This window comes from Chelmon rostratus, chromosome 10 (assembly GCF_017976325.1).
Source record: "Chelmon rostratus isolate fCheRos1 chromosome 10, fCheRos1.pri, whole genome shotgun sequence".
Classification (NCBI taxonomy): Eukaryota; Metazoa; Chordata; class Actinopteri; order Chaetodontiformes; family Chaetodontidae; genus Chelmon; species Chelmon rostratus.
Window position 1 is genome coordinate 16,015,770 of NC_055667.1, and position 20,054 is coordinate 16,035,823.

Sequence of the window (20,054 nt, forward strand, 5' to 3'; positions counted from 1 at the left end):
ACCCATTGCATTGTATTGTTAAGAAGTAGAGTGCTGCAAGTGCCTTTTATTGACTGTCTTCCTGTGCAAAGTGTCACGTTGCCCGCTGTGCTCAGATTATAAAAAAAATAATGATTAGAGATCCTGCACATTGAAAAAGCATTTTTACCTCACAGAAATAAAACAGCATAAAGGACAATTTATATTTAAGGTTTTTTGTATTTTTTTTTTGCTAGAAACGTCTGGCAGACCAGATCGAATCTTATGGTGGGCCAGCTTTGGCCCACGGCCATACTTTGGCAGCTCTGATATAGTTGAATCTAACTGTACGTGGGCTCTCATCACTGTGTCACTTCCTGCCTTCTCTTCATGTCTTTCTTCTGATCTCCAGTATGAATACTTCAATGCAGTGTTGATCAATGAGGTGGACGAGGTGGGGAACAGCGTAGAGCTGGGAGGAGAATTCATCCTGCAACCCAATGATCACTTCAACAACCTGTCAGTCAACCTCAGTCTCAGCGTGGTCCAGGTGCCCACCAACATGTACAACAAAGGTATGTTCACCAACTCAGTTTATTATAAAGGAGTGCAAGAAAGGTTAACGCCATTGCCCCTCAGGATCTGCTATTTTTCTGAATTGTTCTATAATTTGAGCAATTGAAACTCCAATCTAAAAAGCAATCATTCCTGTATGCGTGCTGGTACACATGGATGTGCGCCTGCGTCAGGAGGAGGATTTGAGTTCATTAACTGTAACTCTTTGGATCACCACCACACACTGACTTAATTAGCAGTTAAATAATCAGACATTCTGCTAATTTACCATCCACTCAAGTCCAAGCAATGAAGTCATGGCCTTCTACAATGCTCAGTGGACAGAGTGAATGTCATGTCGGCTTAACCCAGCTACCAGAGGCAAAGAAATTATACAGAGAGAGAGAGAGAGAGGGGAAGAGAGGGAGAAAGTAAATGAGAAAGAAAGTAGGTTAAGTCAGACTGATGGAAGGTCTGAGCAACAGATTAATTACCGCTAGGTGGAAAAAAGAGAAAAAGCAAGTGAGAGTGGCAGGAGAAAAGAGAATGAAATGGAAAGAAATTGAATGAAAGAGCTTGGAGAGTGAGGCTGGCAGGCTGGCAGGGAGAGGAAGAGTAATTTTGATTTGATTCACAGGCAAATGTGTAGAATTACGCGCACACTCACACTCACACACACACACACAGCTTTAAGAGTTTTAGATCTACAGGCTTTGTTCACTGGCAGTGATAACGTGGATGTATTGGCTGTGACTGCGGGGAGCTCGTTGGTGGGCAAACGTCTGCTAAAGGAGACTGAGAGGCTTGGCTTGAGGGCAGGAAACAGTTTGTGAACAATCCTTTAAAACTTTCGGAAACATTTTTAAATCACTCCTTTGGAATGCATTTGCAAAAAGTTTGTATGGCTATTAATACGGCATTATCTGTGCAGTGAACAGGGAGTCTTTAATATTTCATTCACTTGCTTTCAGCCAAGAAGTTAGCAGGTGTTCAGACAGAAAATAGCACAGTGCGTTGGTGTGGGTGGTTTGCCACAGGTGCAGGTGAGAAGATGAAATATGGTTGAGGAAGATTTAGCAACATTTCTGTTGGTATGAGGGATTATCTGATGCCAGAACTCTGCGCAGCAGCAAGGCAAGATTTTGCCATCAAGATAACATTAAAGGCATCTACTTGTAATCTGTGCTTGAATGTATCTGTATCAGGATGATGCTACGTTGCATTGCAGGGCGGGGATGAGACCATTGTTGTAATGAAGGTAGAGCCTGCGTTCTTTTAAGCTATACCTTCCTCACACATAGTAGCTAGTCACTGTCCTCTGGGCCTGTTTTTTATGCTGCTGAAGAGCCGGCTGCAGCCTGTGCACCTCATCATAAATGGTTTGGTGGCAGCGGAGATGAATTAGAGGTTAAGTCCATGATAGCAGAGAGCTGCATGCCCCCGCAGATTAATCACAGCAGGGACACACCACATCAAAACATCCATCTTCTAAACCCACATCTCAACCAAAACACAGCCCACGCCATCAATACTTCATGATGCTACATGACAAGAACATGTGCCGTGGATGCAGTGAGGTCATGCACACATCTGCAGCAGGTCGATACGCTCTAACGTCCACACATTCACCTTTACGCTATCGGTGATGAAGGAGTGTTCGTACACACGCCCGTCATTTCTAGTCATGCTTCCTCGCTCCTCTTTCAGAAAGCCTCCTCCTTAATCATCATAAGTAACCTAACAAGCGTGAATGCACAATCGCTTGCATGCATCCATGTGCATGTATGCCTGTATGTGAACGTGTGAGCATGTATGTTTGGTCATTTACATGAATCTGTGTAGAAGTTAGCCCAGCCCCTCTGCCACACACCCTTTTTGCCACTTGGTATGAACATTGCCAACCGTTCCACAAAATCTTATGCAAGTCTGTGAATCCATTTGGACGTTATGCACATTTTTGCAATAGGCCACTGCCACTGTCATGCCCCCTTTTAGCCAACTGGCATGACCAACCTACAGAGCGAGCTATAGAGCTGCTGGTCTCACCTAATAACATGAAGTTAATTTCAGCTCACATTGCTCCGACTGGTGCAGTGGTAAACCTACATACTGCAGTTCTACTTTCATCTGAGAACACGGGCGTGTATGAATACATAGAATCATGAGAGCGCCTTTGATCAGATTGAATTAAGGAGTGCATTAGTTTAGATGAATTTAAATGACAGCTTAGGGGGAAGTAGAGCCCGTACTCTCTGCCTCATCACGACGAGCTCAGATTGTAATAGACACTCAAACTGCACCAGAAGTGACTGTATTGTTGTGTAAATGGAGCCTGGATCAAATCCAACCTCCTCTCCACTCCACTCCATAGAGGTGGATGGGTGTTTACTATCAAGAGAGGGCTTTAGCGTGCTGGCTTCCAGAAGACTAATTCAATCATGGCTTATTGGCATGACTGTTGACAGCAGAACAATGTTGCCAGCATAGGAGATGATGTGAAATCTGTTATCTGCTTTTCTTTCTCTCTGTCCATTAGGTACTTGTCTGTCTGACTGTCTCCCGGTAATTTTCTGCCTGCCTTTCTGTCTGCCTTCCTGGCTTTATTTTTTTTAATCTCTCTCTAAAGGCCTTTGTGTATGTGTCTTACTGTACAACTGTGTCTGTCTGTTCATCCTTTTCCACTTCCATCTTCCCCGCCCTGCCTCTGAACCAGGCAAAATTGTGGTGGTAAGCAGCTGTGATAAGCTTGGCTGTCTGGTTGCTAACCAGTTACATTCATGGCTCCCTCAGCCTGTAAATTGAAAAGGAGTTTCAATGATTGGATATGCCCCACCATATATCACAATCAGTTTGGATAGGATTATAAGCAAAAGCTATATGGTCTAGATGCACATGGGCATACATGCAGAGACACATACACACACATATTGCCCTACAAAGGCAGAGAGCAGTAACTATAGAAACAGCAAAGTTGTGTATGCAAAAGTTGTAATTCCTTCTTTTTATAATTATCAATTTTTTAAACCCCAAAATAATTTCCATAGAACTTCTATAATATTTTGGATGATCTTTATGAAATGCAAAGGCAGACTAGCAAAATGGGCTCTTTCAGCTATTTTGTTCATTTAACTAGTTGGTTGAGTTGAGTTGAGAGGTTATAGGAATTAAATGTAGTATCTCTGTTATGTGAGATGTCTATCTGTCTGCTATTATTATTTATATTGCAATCAATATAATAAGTTTATTATTAATTTCACACATTTAAATATGTGATTTAAAGGTAGCGTAATATTAACCACAATAAACTGCTTGAATTCCACTAGTCAGAAGCTGAGGTGGCACCTACTAAGCCAGTTAGCTAGTATTTGTGTTTGTTTGTTTTTTTTCTTAATCCTGATTGCAGGGTTTAGCTTCTGTCTCTTTAAGTTCAGGACAAATCAATAAGGAAATGTTGTTATTAATTAGGGACCAGCGTGTAGGAGCTTAGTGGCATCTAGCAGTGAGGTTGCAGATTGCAACCAACTATATTCCCCTTGCCTCACTCTCCCTTTCCAAGCATAGGAGAGTCCACGGATGCCACGAAACGAAAGGTGCTCTCTAGAGCCAGTATTTAGTTTGTCCGTTCAGGGCTACTATAAAAATATGACAGTGCAACATGACAGACTCTGTGGAAGAAGACCGGCTCCCTTGGTGTATATAAAGAGCTCATTCTATGGCAACAACAACAAAATGATTCCTGTTTTCAGGTGATAATACACTAATGAAAATGTGAATATTATGTTCCATGTCTGCCATATTCTGCCAATAGATCCCCCTAAATCCTACTCACTGGTCTTCTAAGTCTAGTCAGCCAATAGCGTTCACCTGATGTGGCTCTTTTGCTCCAGGAGTCTAGTTGGCCAACCAACACACAAGCCACAGTGTAGCTGCTGCAGCCAGAATGCAGAAACTGCACAGCTAGAGTTTTCACAAAAATACAAGATTTCTGTGGGAAAACATTTTTTAAAAGCTGACACAAAGTCAGATTCAAGTCTGTTGTGACCAAATATGTAGCTCCTGCATTTTGTAGGACAGAATAATCCTCCTTCCATCTCTCTAATTATTTTTCTCTACTCCTCTCCTTGTTTTTATCTCTCCTTCTTTTTTCCCCCAATCCTTAGACTCTGCTATTGTCAACGGGGTGTACTGGTCCGAGGCCTTGAATAAAGTGTTTGTGGATAACTTTGAGAGAGATCCATCACTCATATGGCAATACTTTGGCAGTGCCAAAGGCTTTTTCAGGCAATACCCAGGTAAGTGTGTGTTTGCTTGTGAGAATGGATTTGTGGTAGTAGATGTGTGTGTGTGTGTGTGTGTGTGTCTGTGTGTGTGTGTGTGTGTGTGTGTGTGTGTGTGCGCACGTGTGTGTTTGTAATTAAGTCGCTGTCTCCCTTAAGCAGAGCGAGGGGTATGTGGGAATCTTCAGTGACTGACAGCTAGAGACTGGAGGCTAAGAGGGTATGAGAGAGAGGAGGATGGGGGAGGGTAGATAGAAGAGGGGAGAGGGGGTAAGAAAGGCAGGTGAGCGTCTGTAGAGATTAGAGAGAGGGTGAAGGAGACGGGTAAAATTAACATTTTCAGGTGAAGTGGAATAAATAAGAAGTAGCATAATTAAGAAAAGTGGCCTATGAATGGAATTGGTGAATAGATATTCTATGTGGCACATAATATAAGAAAACACATGGAAAGGCTTCATTTCTCCCCTTTTTTGTCTTTTATCCTGCATGTAATTGGTTTTAATTATGCTTTTTTATTTAAAAAATGTAAATGTGTATGTATATTCTGTGCAGCTCTGAATCGAAAGGTCTCCTTCATAGTCCATCTTTAGTTTTTTCTGACCTGGAGGCCTCCAGGTCAGAAAAAGTCATTACTGCATGAAGACTCTTAGCTACATTCGTAGTATTTTATTCCTTTATGAATACAGCGTGTTTAGTTGATATTTGGTATAATTTGGACATGGGAAGAGTTTCTTCCAAGTTTTCCCGTCCTCTGAGCACTAGCTTCACCTCCATTCTCCTGAGGCAGCAACAGAAATCTCAAATATCTATCTGCATGGCCAGATGCCACTAGACGTACGTGAGAAAATATGTATTATTGTAATTTGGGTGAAATGAATCTCTAAAAATTACATTCTGCGGGCGCAGAGGAAGCTTTAAAAAGCAGATGATGAATGTGTTAGAAAGAATCTGTTGTGACAGAAAAAGAAGTGTGCTTTGGCAGAAAGCCTTTAGGGCTCAAAGAACAGATTTCCTGGCTCCCTTTTTTCTGTTTCAGCCAAGGTAACAGTTTGTTTTCCTCTCGTACAAATTATGCAGCTCTAGCACTATTGCAGTACCTCGTTTATCTCTGACTTGTGATGCTGACTCGGTCTCTTCAAGGGATCAAGTGGAAGCCGGATGAACATGGGGTCATAGCTTTTGACTGTCGTAACCGGAAGTGGTACATCCAGGCTGCCACTTCTCCAAAGGATGTGGTCATACTGGTTGATGTCAGCGGCAGCATGAAAGGCCTCAGGCTGACCATCGCCAGGCAGACTGTCTCCTCCATACTGGACACTCTTGGGGACGATGACTTTTTTAACATCATTGCTGTAAGTCCATGCGGGGGGGGGGGGGTTACATAAACTACTTAACCTATAGGTTTTTTGATACACACACACACGAACACACAGGCCCACATCCTCTCCGTAGATCAGAGGAAATTCTGGAACGAATCAGGTTTCTCTCCTGTCACGCTCGCAACCAATTAGCAGTCAACTGAATGAAGATTTGAATTGCAAAAGAGACAGTTGTGATTGGATCCCGCCTCAGGCTCCCAAACCATTGTTATCGCATCTCAGTCTGATGAAGTGTGTCTGTGTCTGCGTGTGTGACCATGCACTTGCACATGTGTGCGTCTGATGCTATTTCACATCAAAATGTAGCTAGACACTTTGCCAGCCTCCATCATCTTTCTCTGCAGAACAAAGTCTTCATTATCATTTGATATCCTAATCATGTTGTTTTGAAAATTATTCTTTTGAAAAATAAAGAAAAAGAGGATTTGGACAATCAAGTGGAAACATTTTGTTTTCTCCAAACACTCCTTAAAAGGATGCGTCATTTTAAATCATCAGTTTCTTATTTCCTCTTTCAATTTGTGCCTCTTGTACTGGGTTACCTTCTGTATACATGAAGGAATTTCTCCCGTAGAAGGCGAGCAGAAGTGCAAAAGTTGTTGTGGAATTAGTCTAAAGGAGCTGCAGTGAGAGTTTGTGCATATGCATCTGTCTTTGTGTGTATGTGCTGTACACACACACATTTGGGCAAAATAGCTGCCTTTGAAAGAACAAACTTCCATTCTCTTTCTTGGACTTTGAAGTCTAATTCATACTCATGCATTAAATGTTGAGTATTATCACAGAATGGCAGGCGCTGGGTACACTGTGCACTGTACAGCGTGTGCATGTGTGTGTGTGTGAGCTTTTCATCAAGATGAGGGAAGTTTCTAACATCTTCACATTTTGCCTTTTTAAACATTAGATTAAACATTTCTATATATACAGCACATTTAAAGTGACTAAAAATGATGATGTTAATTAATCCTTTTGTGCTCTTTCAGTACAATGAGGAATTGCATTATGTGGAGCCGTGCTTAAATGGAACTCTGGTCCAAGCGGATGTCACCAACAAAGATGTAAGTCTCTCTTTCCTCCTCTCCTTTTGTTTTCTCCTGTTACAGTCAATTAGAAATCATTAATGGTTTTTTGTTGTGATAGAGTCTCTGGTTCAGGTCTAGGAAAAGAAAATGTAAAAAGAACGCATTTGCAGATGATTTGCAACAGTGAAAAGTAATTTGAGGTTGGCAATATATTGGTTATTGTTATCTGAATGGGGACCACAGGGATATGCACAGTGAAATTCTTGTACCAAGGCACTCTAAATTTAAAAATACAATAATCTAAAACCAAGCTATATATAATACATTATGTGGTTGAAAATATACAAAATGTAAAAGATGTCACTCACATCATAGTGTGGACAGTAAGACATATTTCGCTGTATGTATGGTATTCAATTACATAGTTACATCAATCTACACTGACAATGTGTGTCAATGAGGGTGTGTGCGTGACCAGTTATGCCTTCAAAGAGAAAGCCGGATGGTGCAAGTGGTGATGCTGTGATAGTGATTTCCACACTAATGGAATACTACTGTGCATAAAATGTTTTGGGGCTCCGGAGGGAGTTGTTCAAAATCGGATAAATTGCCTTAAGTGATGGCAACTTGAGGCAACGTTGGTTGGGAATGAATACTACAAGACTGCAACTGGGCTTGTGGAGTGAAGTGAGTTTCCCAGTCTCCTGCAGCCAATCCTCATCTCTGCTCAAAGTAAAAAATGTGCAATAAAGTATGAAAAACTTTTGTAAAAAATATGTACAATATGTAATTTAAATGGAAGAGCTGTACGGTTTAGGCAGGAATGTGCAAAGAAAGTTCATATATGCTTTCTAAGAATGTTTGAAATGTGCAATTAATCCAGAAAAAGATGTCATCCAAAGAGGGGGGCCAGTCAGAGTCACTGCCATCACTTGAGGTTGATGAGGTCAGCCTCAATCAGCGGCCACTTTGCATTGTGGGCCATGCAGGTGCCAGGTTTTCACACTGGTTCTGATACATGTGTACGAATACTTTTGATGTGAATATGAATACTTATATATGAATATGAATACTTTTTTCTTTACGCTGGCCATTGTGTGTCTGACAGTGTTGTATGAATGTAATGCTAAATTAGTGAAGTGCTTTTTTTAGTCATGGTTTGTATTTAACTGAGGCAGTGGGTGATGGAATGTGTGTATGTTTGACCGAGTTTAGTGTAGTGCTGATTGGACTGTTCATACACGATGATTTCGTTAAAATTGCACATGTGAGAGTCCTTTCTATTACTATTACATGTGTTTCTTCTTTACCTCAGAATCTATGCTCCTCTCTATTGCCTTCAATATCGGGTCCAACTCCAGGTGCCCACTAAAACTCCATCTCTTCCAAATTCTCTTAAAGTCCATTTAGAAATTCAATTTATAAATGGTATTAAATTCAGTCACCTCTATTACCTCCAGTCCAGGCCAAACCTTTGGGACACAGCTGTTGACTAGCAAATGCATGGACTGCTTTCCATGCACAGCGTGCAAATACTGCACAATTGTGTGTGTTCATATCTGTGTGTATGCCTCCTAGTGTTTAAGTTAATTTATGTTTATTTCTAAGTGAGTATACACTTTATGCATATGGATTAGCATTATGTGTTTAATTCCAGATGGTAGTTTAATGTTGTGTGAGTCAGCCAGCTAAGAGGGGAAGGCAGTCTGTGCCAGTAGATAAGGCTAATGTCTTTTACTTCGGCTGGGGGCAGGAAGTGACTGTCACACTGGAGACTTAAACTTGCTGATCTCTCTTTCCAAAAATCTGTTATTTCACACCCAAACTTCAACTGGGTTAGAAATACCTGTTGTCAAGCTTCCATGGGAGACACATTCATCTGGCTACATAACCAGTCGTTATTTGTCTAATTAGCTGCACTGCAAGCATCTGAAAATCCATCCTGTCCAATTATTACTCACGTACACAATAGTTCTTGGCTAATATTTCAAGCCTTAAAGGGAAACGCTTCAGATTTTCGACATTATCTCTGGAGCAGTTGTCTGAAATGTGGCTGAAGGCCTGTTTCCAGTTATGTCACAGATGGACAGTCATCTAACTGATGACAGATGGAGTAACTAACTGAATTTTGGTCATTGCTTTTCACCTGTAAATTTACAAATCCATTCCTGTGGGGCAAAATGTTTTTTTTTTTTTTAAAGGACTTGAAACTGACTTCAAGATAAACCAATCAAGATAATCAGCTAATGCCAACAGAACAATGGGTGGTTATTTATATGCCCCAGAATGTTGTGTTCTATAGCTATTTTTTTGGAATCATATTTAATCATTTCAATACCTGTTGATTTAATGTTTGAAGCAGTCCAATCCCACTCACACCACCACACAGCACTCACTTGTCTCACAAGTCTTTTTCCTCTCTCTTTTCCATGCATTTATCAGAATTGCACCTGCCCCCATGTTGAGATAAATAACTTGCCATAAAAATCAAAACCTCAGGCTTCAGCAAGCTGCAATTTAAGATATTTTTGTTCATTCATTATTCTGTTCCTGCGGCCAGGCTTCATTAAGCTGACCGCTGTGATCGTTTGTGAGTATAAAAGGTGTCTGCAGCATTGAAGGATTTGATGTCCAATGTGCATTTCAGAGCCTTGTGGTGCAGCACAAAACGTTGGGCACATTCAGCATTGCGTGCACACACGCACTTTTTGAATCTGCCACTTAAAGTACACTGCTGCACCAGGGATTGAACATAGCCCGCTGTGCTGAGACAAATCACTTCGATCATAACCCACACACACACACACACACACACACACACACACACACACACACACACACACACAAACATTCACATGCAGTGGGTAAAGTTTGCTGTGCTCCAGGGTGCAGCCTTTTGTTGGAAGCGATTAACCTTTTTATCCACATCAAAGGAAAGGTTGTGTCTTTTTGCCATATGGGGGAGTTGTCAGAGACGCTGGAGGTTGTTTTTGTGCACACATTTTTTTGTGTGTTGCTAGTGCTTACACCGGTGTGTGTGTGTGTGTGTGTGTGTTGCATGTGTGCATTTGCTCCCAAGCGAGCAAGCTCTGATATGGCCTTACGCTGCCTGGATCCCCTGCTGTGTGTTGAGAGACTTTTCTCCTCCCATCAGTAAGGAGCAGAAGACTGGAGGAGATGAATGCAGAGTGAGTGAATGGAAAAGGGTAGAAAAATAAGAGGCTGGGAAGATGATAATGTAGGTGGGGGTGTAGGTCTGGGGTGTTCCCAGAACCTAAAAAGTGAGAGACAGAGTCAAACATTGTGTGCAAGGCCTCTTGCTGCTGGTAATATAGCAGTGTGTAAGAGGGTTGCTCACCTCCACAAGTGAAAATGGTTTTTGCAGGTAGCTGGATAGAGAAGAGTCCACAGGAAATGTTTGAAATGCTAACCACTGCATCTAAAATAGCTATTAATAGATTGAACTGTGTGTGTGTGTCTGTGTGTGTGTGTGTGTGTTGCAAATAATGAGACATGCACATGAGACCTGTTGGGTTGCAGACAACATTAAACTCATCATTAATTGCCACAAACGTAACATACCTTTTGCGGCAGGATCACAGCTGTGAGCGGACACACACACTTAGCTGAACGGCTGTCAGCTGAAAGGAGGTGGAGGGAAAACAGGTCATTTTAGTTCTTTCAGTCAGTGTGTGACACTTCACTCCCGGACAATGTGGCAGTTTGCCGTAAAAAGTGGCTCACGGCTGAATTAAAGAGCCCATTAGACCATTGGTGCGATCTCTGTTCACATACAAACGATGGTAAATCAAGTTCAGTGAATGGTTTTCTGTGTTTTGAGTAAATGAAATCAATATCTTTGTGTTTTTATCATTTTACTGTTGCCATCTCCTCTCTTTGCCTCCTATTTTTCCTCGGCAAAAATCAATAACGACCTCCAATTCTGTTCTGGCTTCTTGTCACCGTGGTTGTAACGTTTCCCCAAACTTTGTCTTCCCAGCATTTCCGGGAGCACCTCGACAAGCTGTTTGCTCAAGGCATTGGTATGTTAGACATAGCTCTGACTGAGGCCTTCAATCTTCTCAGTGACGTAAGTAATGCGCTCATGCATGATCGCACACGGACGCGCTTGCACGCACGCACGCACACACACGGGAAAGAAACGGCGCATGCACAAAATTAATTAGCGCGCTGTAATTAATAGCTAAATCAACAGAATCATGCAGAAACCAAGTAAACAAGGCACTTGATGAGTCAGGTTACTGGTTCGACATCTCCTCATTACGAAGAAGCAATTAATCACACACACATCCACACAAACACACGCGCATTTGTCTTCCTGTTCTAAATGCTCATATTTCAACAACATGAGTGTGCACTACAATGACAAGTGTTGTCATTCTGCTTAATGACTCCTCTCTGTAATCAGGTTGTAATGCACTCTGGAGGTAGCTTGTAGCTTGTGTGCATTCATGTGTGTATAGGAGAGGGCATGTTATTATTATTGCATTTGCTTTTGCAACACAGTTAGCTTTCATGACGGGAAGGTAAGACATGTAAAGACACATAACATTCTCTGACAGCAGCTAGACGAGCTGTGTGGTAGTGTACATGTTTGAAAGAGGTAGAGGTAAACTGGTGGTGTTATTCATATTGCAGGGAAGCTTTGTTTTGTTTCTGTTCACCTGCCTTAACCTCCCTCTCTTTCTCACTCTCTTTCTATCCCCAGTTCAATGAGACTGGGAGGGGCAGTGAGTGCAGCCAGGCCATTATGTTGGTGACAGATGGGGCAGTGGACACATATGATGCCATCTTTGCCAAGTATAACTGGCCAGAGAGGAAGGTAGTATATTAAACACACACATCACATTATTGTGCAATTCTAGTTCTGCAACTGTTGTCAAGTGAGGTCAGCTGAGCGTGATTTCCCATTACGCCTCGTTCACAACTTCATGAACCTGAAACCTGCTGTTGCGGTGGAGGAAGAGCAGTGGACTAATAGCCTCCTGTGGCTATGAAAGACCTTTAAAAGCCACTGTTGAGAACGCGCTGTCCGAAGATGTGTTATTAGGAAATAGATCCATTTGACACAATTATGATGGGATACCAAGGGATCAGGTAGAGTCTCTGTCAAATACATCAATCAAAAGAAAGAGTGAGGAGGAGGATGTTTCATAGGCTTATGGAATTCATTACAATATATACATCAGAAATATTCTTTCTAAAGAAATACTGACCAGGAGGACCGAAAGAGGAAGCAGGATTAAAGTGCGTCATTGTTTCCCATACGGATGCACTGCTTTTTGTTGTCACATTTCAGAGCCTATTTTTGCCAAGTATTAGTATTTGGCTGAGTTGTTACAGAAAGTTTTTGACAAGCAGAAGGTATTGAGCGGGCCCGGTAAGGGGTCCTTTCACAGGGCTTTAAAACAGAGTTAAGTACGGCCCTGCTGTCTCTGAGGACTGAGCTGTCTCTCTGCTGTCCTGCAAGGTAATTGTGGTGCTCTTCTGACAGGCCATGAAATGAAATGGGAGGAGAGAGGAGATGGAGGGGAAGAAAGAGGGTTATTCTTAGGTAATTTTCTTCTGTAAAAGAAAGCCCAGAGGGTCTTCACCCTTAAAAGGTTGAAGACAGAAGTACTGTACTAAAGGCAGTGGTCGATGCACACACCATCAAGACACGTTGCATATACATGCATGCGTGTGACTGTAGGGCTACACATATTTATTGAATCTTTTATTATACAGGTAGTCTTATTGAGATTGGGGTCAAAAATTATATGACATGATATAATTATAATGCAAAAAATTACTATCTAAAGTTTAAATACAGTATAGACAGATTCACAGATAATTCACAGACACATCTACATTTTCACAATCAAAAAAAGCATGATTGTGATCACAAAGACATAAGTGCAGCCTTTTAAAATGTTTAATTGAAATAAGAGTATGAAATAGTCAAACTTCATATATGTTTAAATAAAGCAAGCTTCCATTGCTTCGGGTAAGTGTTTTAATACATGTTATTCGCCAGTTTGAATACTGAATCTGTTTGAGCATATGTTTCTCAGCATTGATATGGGTGCCTATTTGTTATTCTAAATGCTGCGCTTATATTGCCATTGGTTTCTGTGTGTCTGATGGTCGCTGTTTGCAACCGACGCCCCCCCCCCCCCCACTCCTGCCTCAAGGCTGAACAGCAGTGAGCGGAGAGGGGACAAGGCTGCTAGATAGTTCCATTTAGAAGAAGCCCCGCTGATAATAGAAGTCTTCGGTCTCTGTCACTCTCCCCACTGCTGCTGGTTTTTAATGGCTTCCTCCCAACCAGCCTTACAGCCTCACCACCGTACAGCATCACACTGAGAAGATACTGTAGGCATGCTTTGGAAAAGCTGAATGCAAATAAGTTACTGGATATCTGCATGCAGATGGCCTTCATTCCAAAAAGCTATCGAGAAAATATCATAAGATCATAGAGAAAGCGTTTGCATGAAAAAGAGTATCTACTGATGAAAAGTCTAAACCACTTGAAAGACTTCAAAAACATTCCATAACGACTTTTTCTTTTATGTTAAGCCAGTCATTATTTTCAGAGAGATACTGTCACAGTTTTCAGATTACTGCGTTTTGTAGATAAAGAACATTTCAGAAACTGTTTTGCATTTGTCTTTACTGTAGTAGCATGACATCAAAAAGCATAATATACATAATGAAACTCAATACAAAGAGCTGAACATTTGTTCACCCAAAGACCATTGTTGTGCTTTATTTAAGTGCATTGGTCCCCTTGACTTTTAGTGTAACTGAAGGCTAATGTGTAACACTGATCCCAATAATTGAGTTAAAATAACATATGAAAGTATCAGACGCACACACTAACACACTCCCTCCCACACTTGCACCTGAAACCTCACATGTGCGAACCCATCCAGACAGTATGTGCCCACACATGTGCATGTATCTGCAAACACGGCACACAAGCACATGTTTGCACACCTACACATGCGTCTAAACACAAGCAAGCCTTAATCTCAGCAAGCTGTGCTTGAGTGACAGCTGATGATACTCCTCCATGTTGCCTACTAGTGTTGTGTGTGTTTGTCATAATCATGGTTCACATTGTATTTTAAGTTGTTGTTGTGCTATTCAGAACAATACAGAGCAAGTAAGCACAGTGCAGCACAATACAACACAGGAAAACACTCACGCTACAAACAAGCAGAGAATAATTACTCTGTAATCAAATGGTACTGAGCATTTGCTGACGTGTGTGACTATTTTGATGTAATAATAATGATAATAATAATAATAATAACTCTGCATACCTTTGGCTGAAGAGGAAGTCCATCCGCATTTTTGAACAGGGGCCAGATGCAATCAATCCTAGCAAGTATATATCCATGCAAATATATATTTTCTGAGATGATAAAAATGCAATACATCCTTAATCCGACAAATGTTGGAGGGTTATCAGACTTTTCACAGTTCAGTCATTTAAAACAGCTTACAGGGATACAACACAAGAAAATCTTGTTTTGGCAAAGCAACACCCTTATGTACGTACACTCTAAAATGGTCAATAATTAATGGCGGCGAACTGAGAAACTCACCACCAAATGATACAATTGGAAAATCTGGACAACATATGGCATTGATTAAAACAGCAGTGGTGGTCGCCCTTGACTTTCTATCAGTTTCTACTATTTTCTGTCTGTAGTCGCGCCAAATTCCTTCAACCACCTGGGAGTGTGTCCTGCCGGACTGTCCCCAAACAGCTGATCTTCTGACAGATTGTCCGTGTTTGGCACGTGGACCATCCTCAGGGACAAAAACCTGGGTTGTGCCATCAGTGTATTATGAAAACTGGATATATCAATGTTCCAAGATGGCATGGATTCATGCCAATCAAAGCTGATCACTGGGCACGTACACTGAAAAAAATATCCTCAGTCATATTTGGCCCATAGCACATTAGTATCTCTCTCTGGCTGAGTCGGCCGACTGCCTGCACACAAATGCCATAAAATTGTTATTTATTCATATGGGTCTAGGCCAGTATACAATATATTGCATCTAATAGTTTTCTTTGTAATACAGCAAAGAGTCTTTTTGGGCCAGAGTGACTCACATGATTTGCAATTTAGACGGTGGCCATGGTGCCAAAATCATCGCAAAGGCCAGCACTGATTGTGGCCGCTTGCTTTGTGCCCTTAGCCACAACCGTGGGCCATGTTGCAGAGGCAAGGGGAAGCTAGACAACCCTGCCAGCCGATGAACGATGCTGCATGCTGTCTGTCCTTTTCAGCATTGGCTGACCTTGAAGGTGAGGTATAGAAAAAGTTTGAAATGAGCTACATGTGCTCCCCTCAGCTTCAGGAGATTGACATGCTGGGCCACACAAAACCTTAGCCATGCCTGCTTGTGCCCCATCCTTTGTGCACTGCCCATAACTTATCTGTCGCCACCATTTGGCAGTGCATCATTAGGCTGCAGTGCCTGCCGTTTGCCATCATTGTTTCTGTTCTCCCGCTGGTGGAGGGCTAACTATAATTGTCTGGAGACAAGTCTGCAGCACTGCAGCCTGTAAGGGAGACTCCTTGGGCTCAGTCCCACAAATGAGAAGCACAGTTGCACATGTGTAGTGGGGCCAGAAGTACAACCTACACTGGTAATGCCATCAGCCCTGGGATACAGAGACACAGTCTCCGTGTGGCCTTGGCTCCTAACCTGAATTGTGAGAGGTACTCCCTCAGTAATATCTGCCTCTTCTATGTGAGGGTCAACAGTGCAACCTGGGAATCCACTGCTAGGCCCGCAAACCATGTCCTCTGAAAGGCTTCAGCCTGCTCTTGGCCCAGTTCAGGCCAGATTCATAAGCATTTCACCCAACCAGTGTTTCTCTGTGTGAACAGACTGTCCGACTAGAAAAATCACCAATAGAAAATCCACCACCCCAAGAACAGACAACTCCAACATTCTGTTAGACTTGGAGAGCAGCAGTCTGTCCTCTCACACAAACATACTGCATATCACCTCAATCTGCTCTCCTAGAATCAATCGCAACAATGCCAGGTTGATTTTCAGATAAAGTATTATTAGAGTAAAAACTAGAGTTAGAGTTGGGCTTATAATCATTTAGAAGTGTTAGGTCACCTGCTTTTAGTAATGCTAAGAGAAAAGCAGCCTTCGAGATAAGGACTTTCATTTAAGGCAAGAGATAGATTAAAAAGATGTGTTGGTGAAGGGGAAATAAAATTAGCTGCCTGCTTTAGAAAGTATAGCACAAGGTTACCAGGGTCTTCTGATTTTGCTAATGTTCAAAATCTCCAAACCACAAATAATGCTTCCTTGTAGCATGCTGAGGTTTAGGAGTTGCTGCATAAACTGTAGTAACAGTTACATTGTTGCAATATATACATCTGTTTGTCCAACACAGGGATACTTCACCATGACAAATGAAGCACTGATCAGCCTCAGCAGTGTCCATATACATATGCAAATGTAAATCAGCAAATCAGGTTGAGGAATCATCCCTGCGCAGCTTCATGGATGTGGTTTTAGTTTCAGGTTGAAACCTCAAGCTGACCTATATTTGAAACCAGTTGGCGTTTTATAGCCAACAGTAGGCCTGTCTGGTTCTACATTATTCTACATATTGCAACAATTAGCCTGCAGTTACTTTGTAACAGTGTGAATTGTAACTGTGTCCTGGATGTTAAAACACATGTAGCCCTACAGAGGTACTTCCAGTCTTTAAACATTTGTGTGAATGTTTACACTGGAGAATGAGTTAATGAATTATTGAGTGCTGAATACATAATGCAGGAGTGTGAACAATTTTTTTTACGTGCATGCACACTTGTGTTAAAAGCGAGTATGTGTGTGCGTCAGCCTGAAGCGTGTACATGTGTTACTCTCATACCTGAATGTCTGTGCATCTGTGCGTGCATGGATACATACAGATGTGTCTACTTGCATGTCTGTGCATTTGTGTTCTTTCATAGATGTGTATTTTTATTCCTGCCTATGTAGAATTTGTGCAGTCAAGGAGGTTGAAGATTGCATGCTGTGGCTTAACTCAGCTGTAAACCTCCCTCTTCCATCTTTAATAACCAGCCTGCTAAAGTTTGACCTCCGTCTTAGCAACCAGTGAAGAAAAACACATAACAATAAACATGAAAATCCCACTGTGACACCTCTCACCCAAAAGCCCTACACAGAGAAGTTTTGATCATATTGGCTGTGTTGTGTTTTCCTGTCACTCTGGCAGTGCCATTCAAATGGCTGAGATTTGTATGAATAGAGGATGATTATGGTCTAGATAATGAGGACTGCTTAAAAATGACAGTCTGACAACTGTACTTATGCACAGTGAAACTCATTATAGTTGACAATAGACCAAAAATATCCATACTGGAAAATGAGAGCCTGGAATTAGCTGTCTGTGGTTTATATATTTGTCAGCTAAAGCTGTTACAATCACTATGATTTATAAGGAGTTCATCTAGACACACTGCAGTAGCAATGAAATAAATATAATTTAATACAGAAGTATTCCTCAAAAAGGAAATGCCATTTACTCATAAATTATATTTTTGTGATTTCCAGACCCTTCTGTTGAGAGCCAATCATCCAAAATCAGATAAAGACACACATAATAGACCCACATCTAGACGTGTGTGTGCATGCCCACACACACACACACACACACACACACACACACACACACACACACACACACACACACACAAACAAACACAAACAGACACATGGTTGTCAGGGTGAAGGGAGGCAGTGAAAAATGCAGGCATGGGAGCTATGGCAGCTGTGCCCCCAGAGGCTTGCATCTGGTCCAATCTGGCAACCTGCTCTTCACACACACATACACACATACAGACACACACCTGCCAACTACACCTGCTGCTAGAGCCAACTGAGCACTGCTGGGCAAAAATGGGCTTGGCAGCAGAGAGTTTAGAAGATTCTCTGGATTGAGGACACGAAGCTTCAGTTTGGCTTCTCCAACTCAAAATATTTACTTCATCATTAGCATTATTTCTAACTGCAGATTATTGATACGCTAATCGTATTTTGGGAATCCTCTATCTGTTAATCCTTAATTGTTTAGTTCCTTGAGTTGATAAAACTAATTTGAATTATTTAAACTTTAAGTAAAATCTAAAAGACAAAATTCAGACTTTAATGAGCCCATAATCGACTCTATTAAACAAGGAGAAAGGGTCTGCTAATCACTGGCAGATAAAGAACGAGCCTTCTGCCTGGCTTTGACAGTGTTATCTTCTGTATGGTGGTGTGGTGGGCCCTATCAAAATGCGATTAAAATGACTGACGGAAGCTATCTGCTTTCTCTCCACAGGTCCGCATATTCCCTTACCTGATTGGTCGAGAGTCAGCCTTCGCAGATAATCTGAAATGGATGGCATGTGCTAACAAAGGTGGGATCTTACAACACACGCATAGGCCGCTGTACTTTTTTTTTTTCTCCTTCTAATCTGTTTTTGCAGAAGAAAGTTGCTGCACGCTGCTGTCAAGCCCGGCGAAAACGAATACATTACGGAGCTCAGGATTTGTTTGGGGTGTTTGCCATGTGTGTCTGTGTGCTTGCATGTAGTTGCGTAGACATGTGTTTGTCAGGGCTCATCAGCATTAGCATGTGTATGTGACAGCAGGCAGCTGGTGCCAGTTGCGCAGACCAGATATGTCACATTACATCTTCCTCTTAAGCCTAAAGTCCAAACTATCTTGGTGATACACTGCTTTCCAGCTGCTTTCTGTGTGGTCATGGTTGTCTCAGTGCGTAGAGCACTTTCCTCCAGGTTCTATATTTAGCTGGGAGGTGGGTGACAGAGACAGTCTGGCTCCATTTCCTCAGGCTGCCGTAGATAAGACAAGCAAGCCATAGGTCACACGAGGGGTGTGCGTGTGTTTTTAGTTGTATGTGTGTGTAGATAAGAGGACAAGGGCATCCACAGCTTTGCTTGGAAGTGATATCAGAGAACTCATCCAGTCAGTTTGAGGGTGTTAGCGGCGATGATGGGACCTTTGTGTGTGCATGTGTGTGCGTCGCGCTACAGTGCGTGTGGTTCTATGCCGCATGATGATTCACGCTTGTGACAGACACATCCTCTCCAGCCTGCAGGAGCTGTGCAGAGCAGTCTTCTCTCAGCTCCCTAGGCACAACATCTCTATTCCAAACTACAGCAGGAAATATGAATTTATTTCCCCTCTGTTTTAGGAATAGTTTTGCAGGTGAAAAAGTGCTACCTTGTGTGCTCTGTCACTGAAGGCTGTCTCCCTGTTGCCTTTGAGTGGAGCAAAGAATATTGTTTATATTCTGGAAATGCTTGTCTAGGGGATTTAATTACCGCTAAGCCTTTAGGCTGCAGCAGCGACTTACAGGCCGCACATATGAGAAATGCCTTTGGCTTTCCAATCAGCAAGGAAACGGTGCAGGCCTTGCCCATAGCCCGGATGAGCTCGAATAACTTTCCAGCATCGCTCCACTTGTTCTCCACTGTGTTGCTCACTCGACTCTGCGCTAGGACCAACTCGGTCAGGTCGTCTCTGCTCCTCTTCTTGTTTTAACAGCTGTGCACTAAGCTGGGTTTGTTTACATTTCATTTGGGTTAACTATTAGACAGAGGTAGAAATGAACCCTGCTGCTCTCCACTCTCCTCCTGTCCTCCTCTTCTCTCGCTCCCCCGCTGGCTGTGACTGGCAACTAACCAAATCACAAATGACAACCTGTGACTGTCACACTTAGATATAGCACATTTTTTTTGTAGATGATATACAATACTCAGTTGATTTTCTATGCCTATCAAACATACATATATCAA

At 42.0% G+C, this 20,054-nt stretch overlaps 1 protein-coding gene across 1 annotated transcript in view; it reads left to right on the forward strand.

The window, feature by feature from the left end:
• Positions 1-20,054, forward strand: part of cacna2d3a (calcium channel, voltage-dependent, alpha 2/delta subunit 3a) — a 113,865-nt gene that overhangs the window by 50,726 nt on the left and 43,085 nt on the right. The window contains exons 5-11 of the mRNA XM_041945390.1: positions 371-533; positions 4,674-4,805; positions 5,931-6,142; positions 7,153-7,227; positions 11,192-11,281; positions 11,921-12,034; positions 18,572-18,650. Of these exons, the coding sequence (XP_041801324.1) occupies positions 371-533; positions 4,674-4,805; positions 5,931-6,142; positions 7,153-7,227; positions 11,192-11,281; positions 11,921-12,034; positions 18,572-18,650 (865 nt within the window). The remainder of the gene's footprint in view (positions 1-370; positions 534-4,673; positions 4,806-5,930; positions 6,143-7,152; positions 7,228-11,191; positions 11,282-11,920; positions 12,035-18,571; positions 18,651-20,054) is intronic.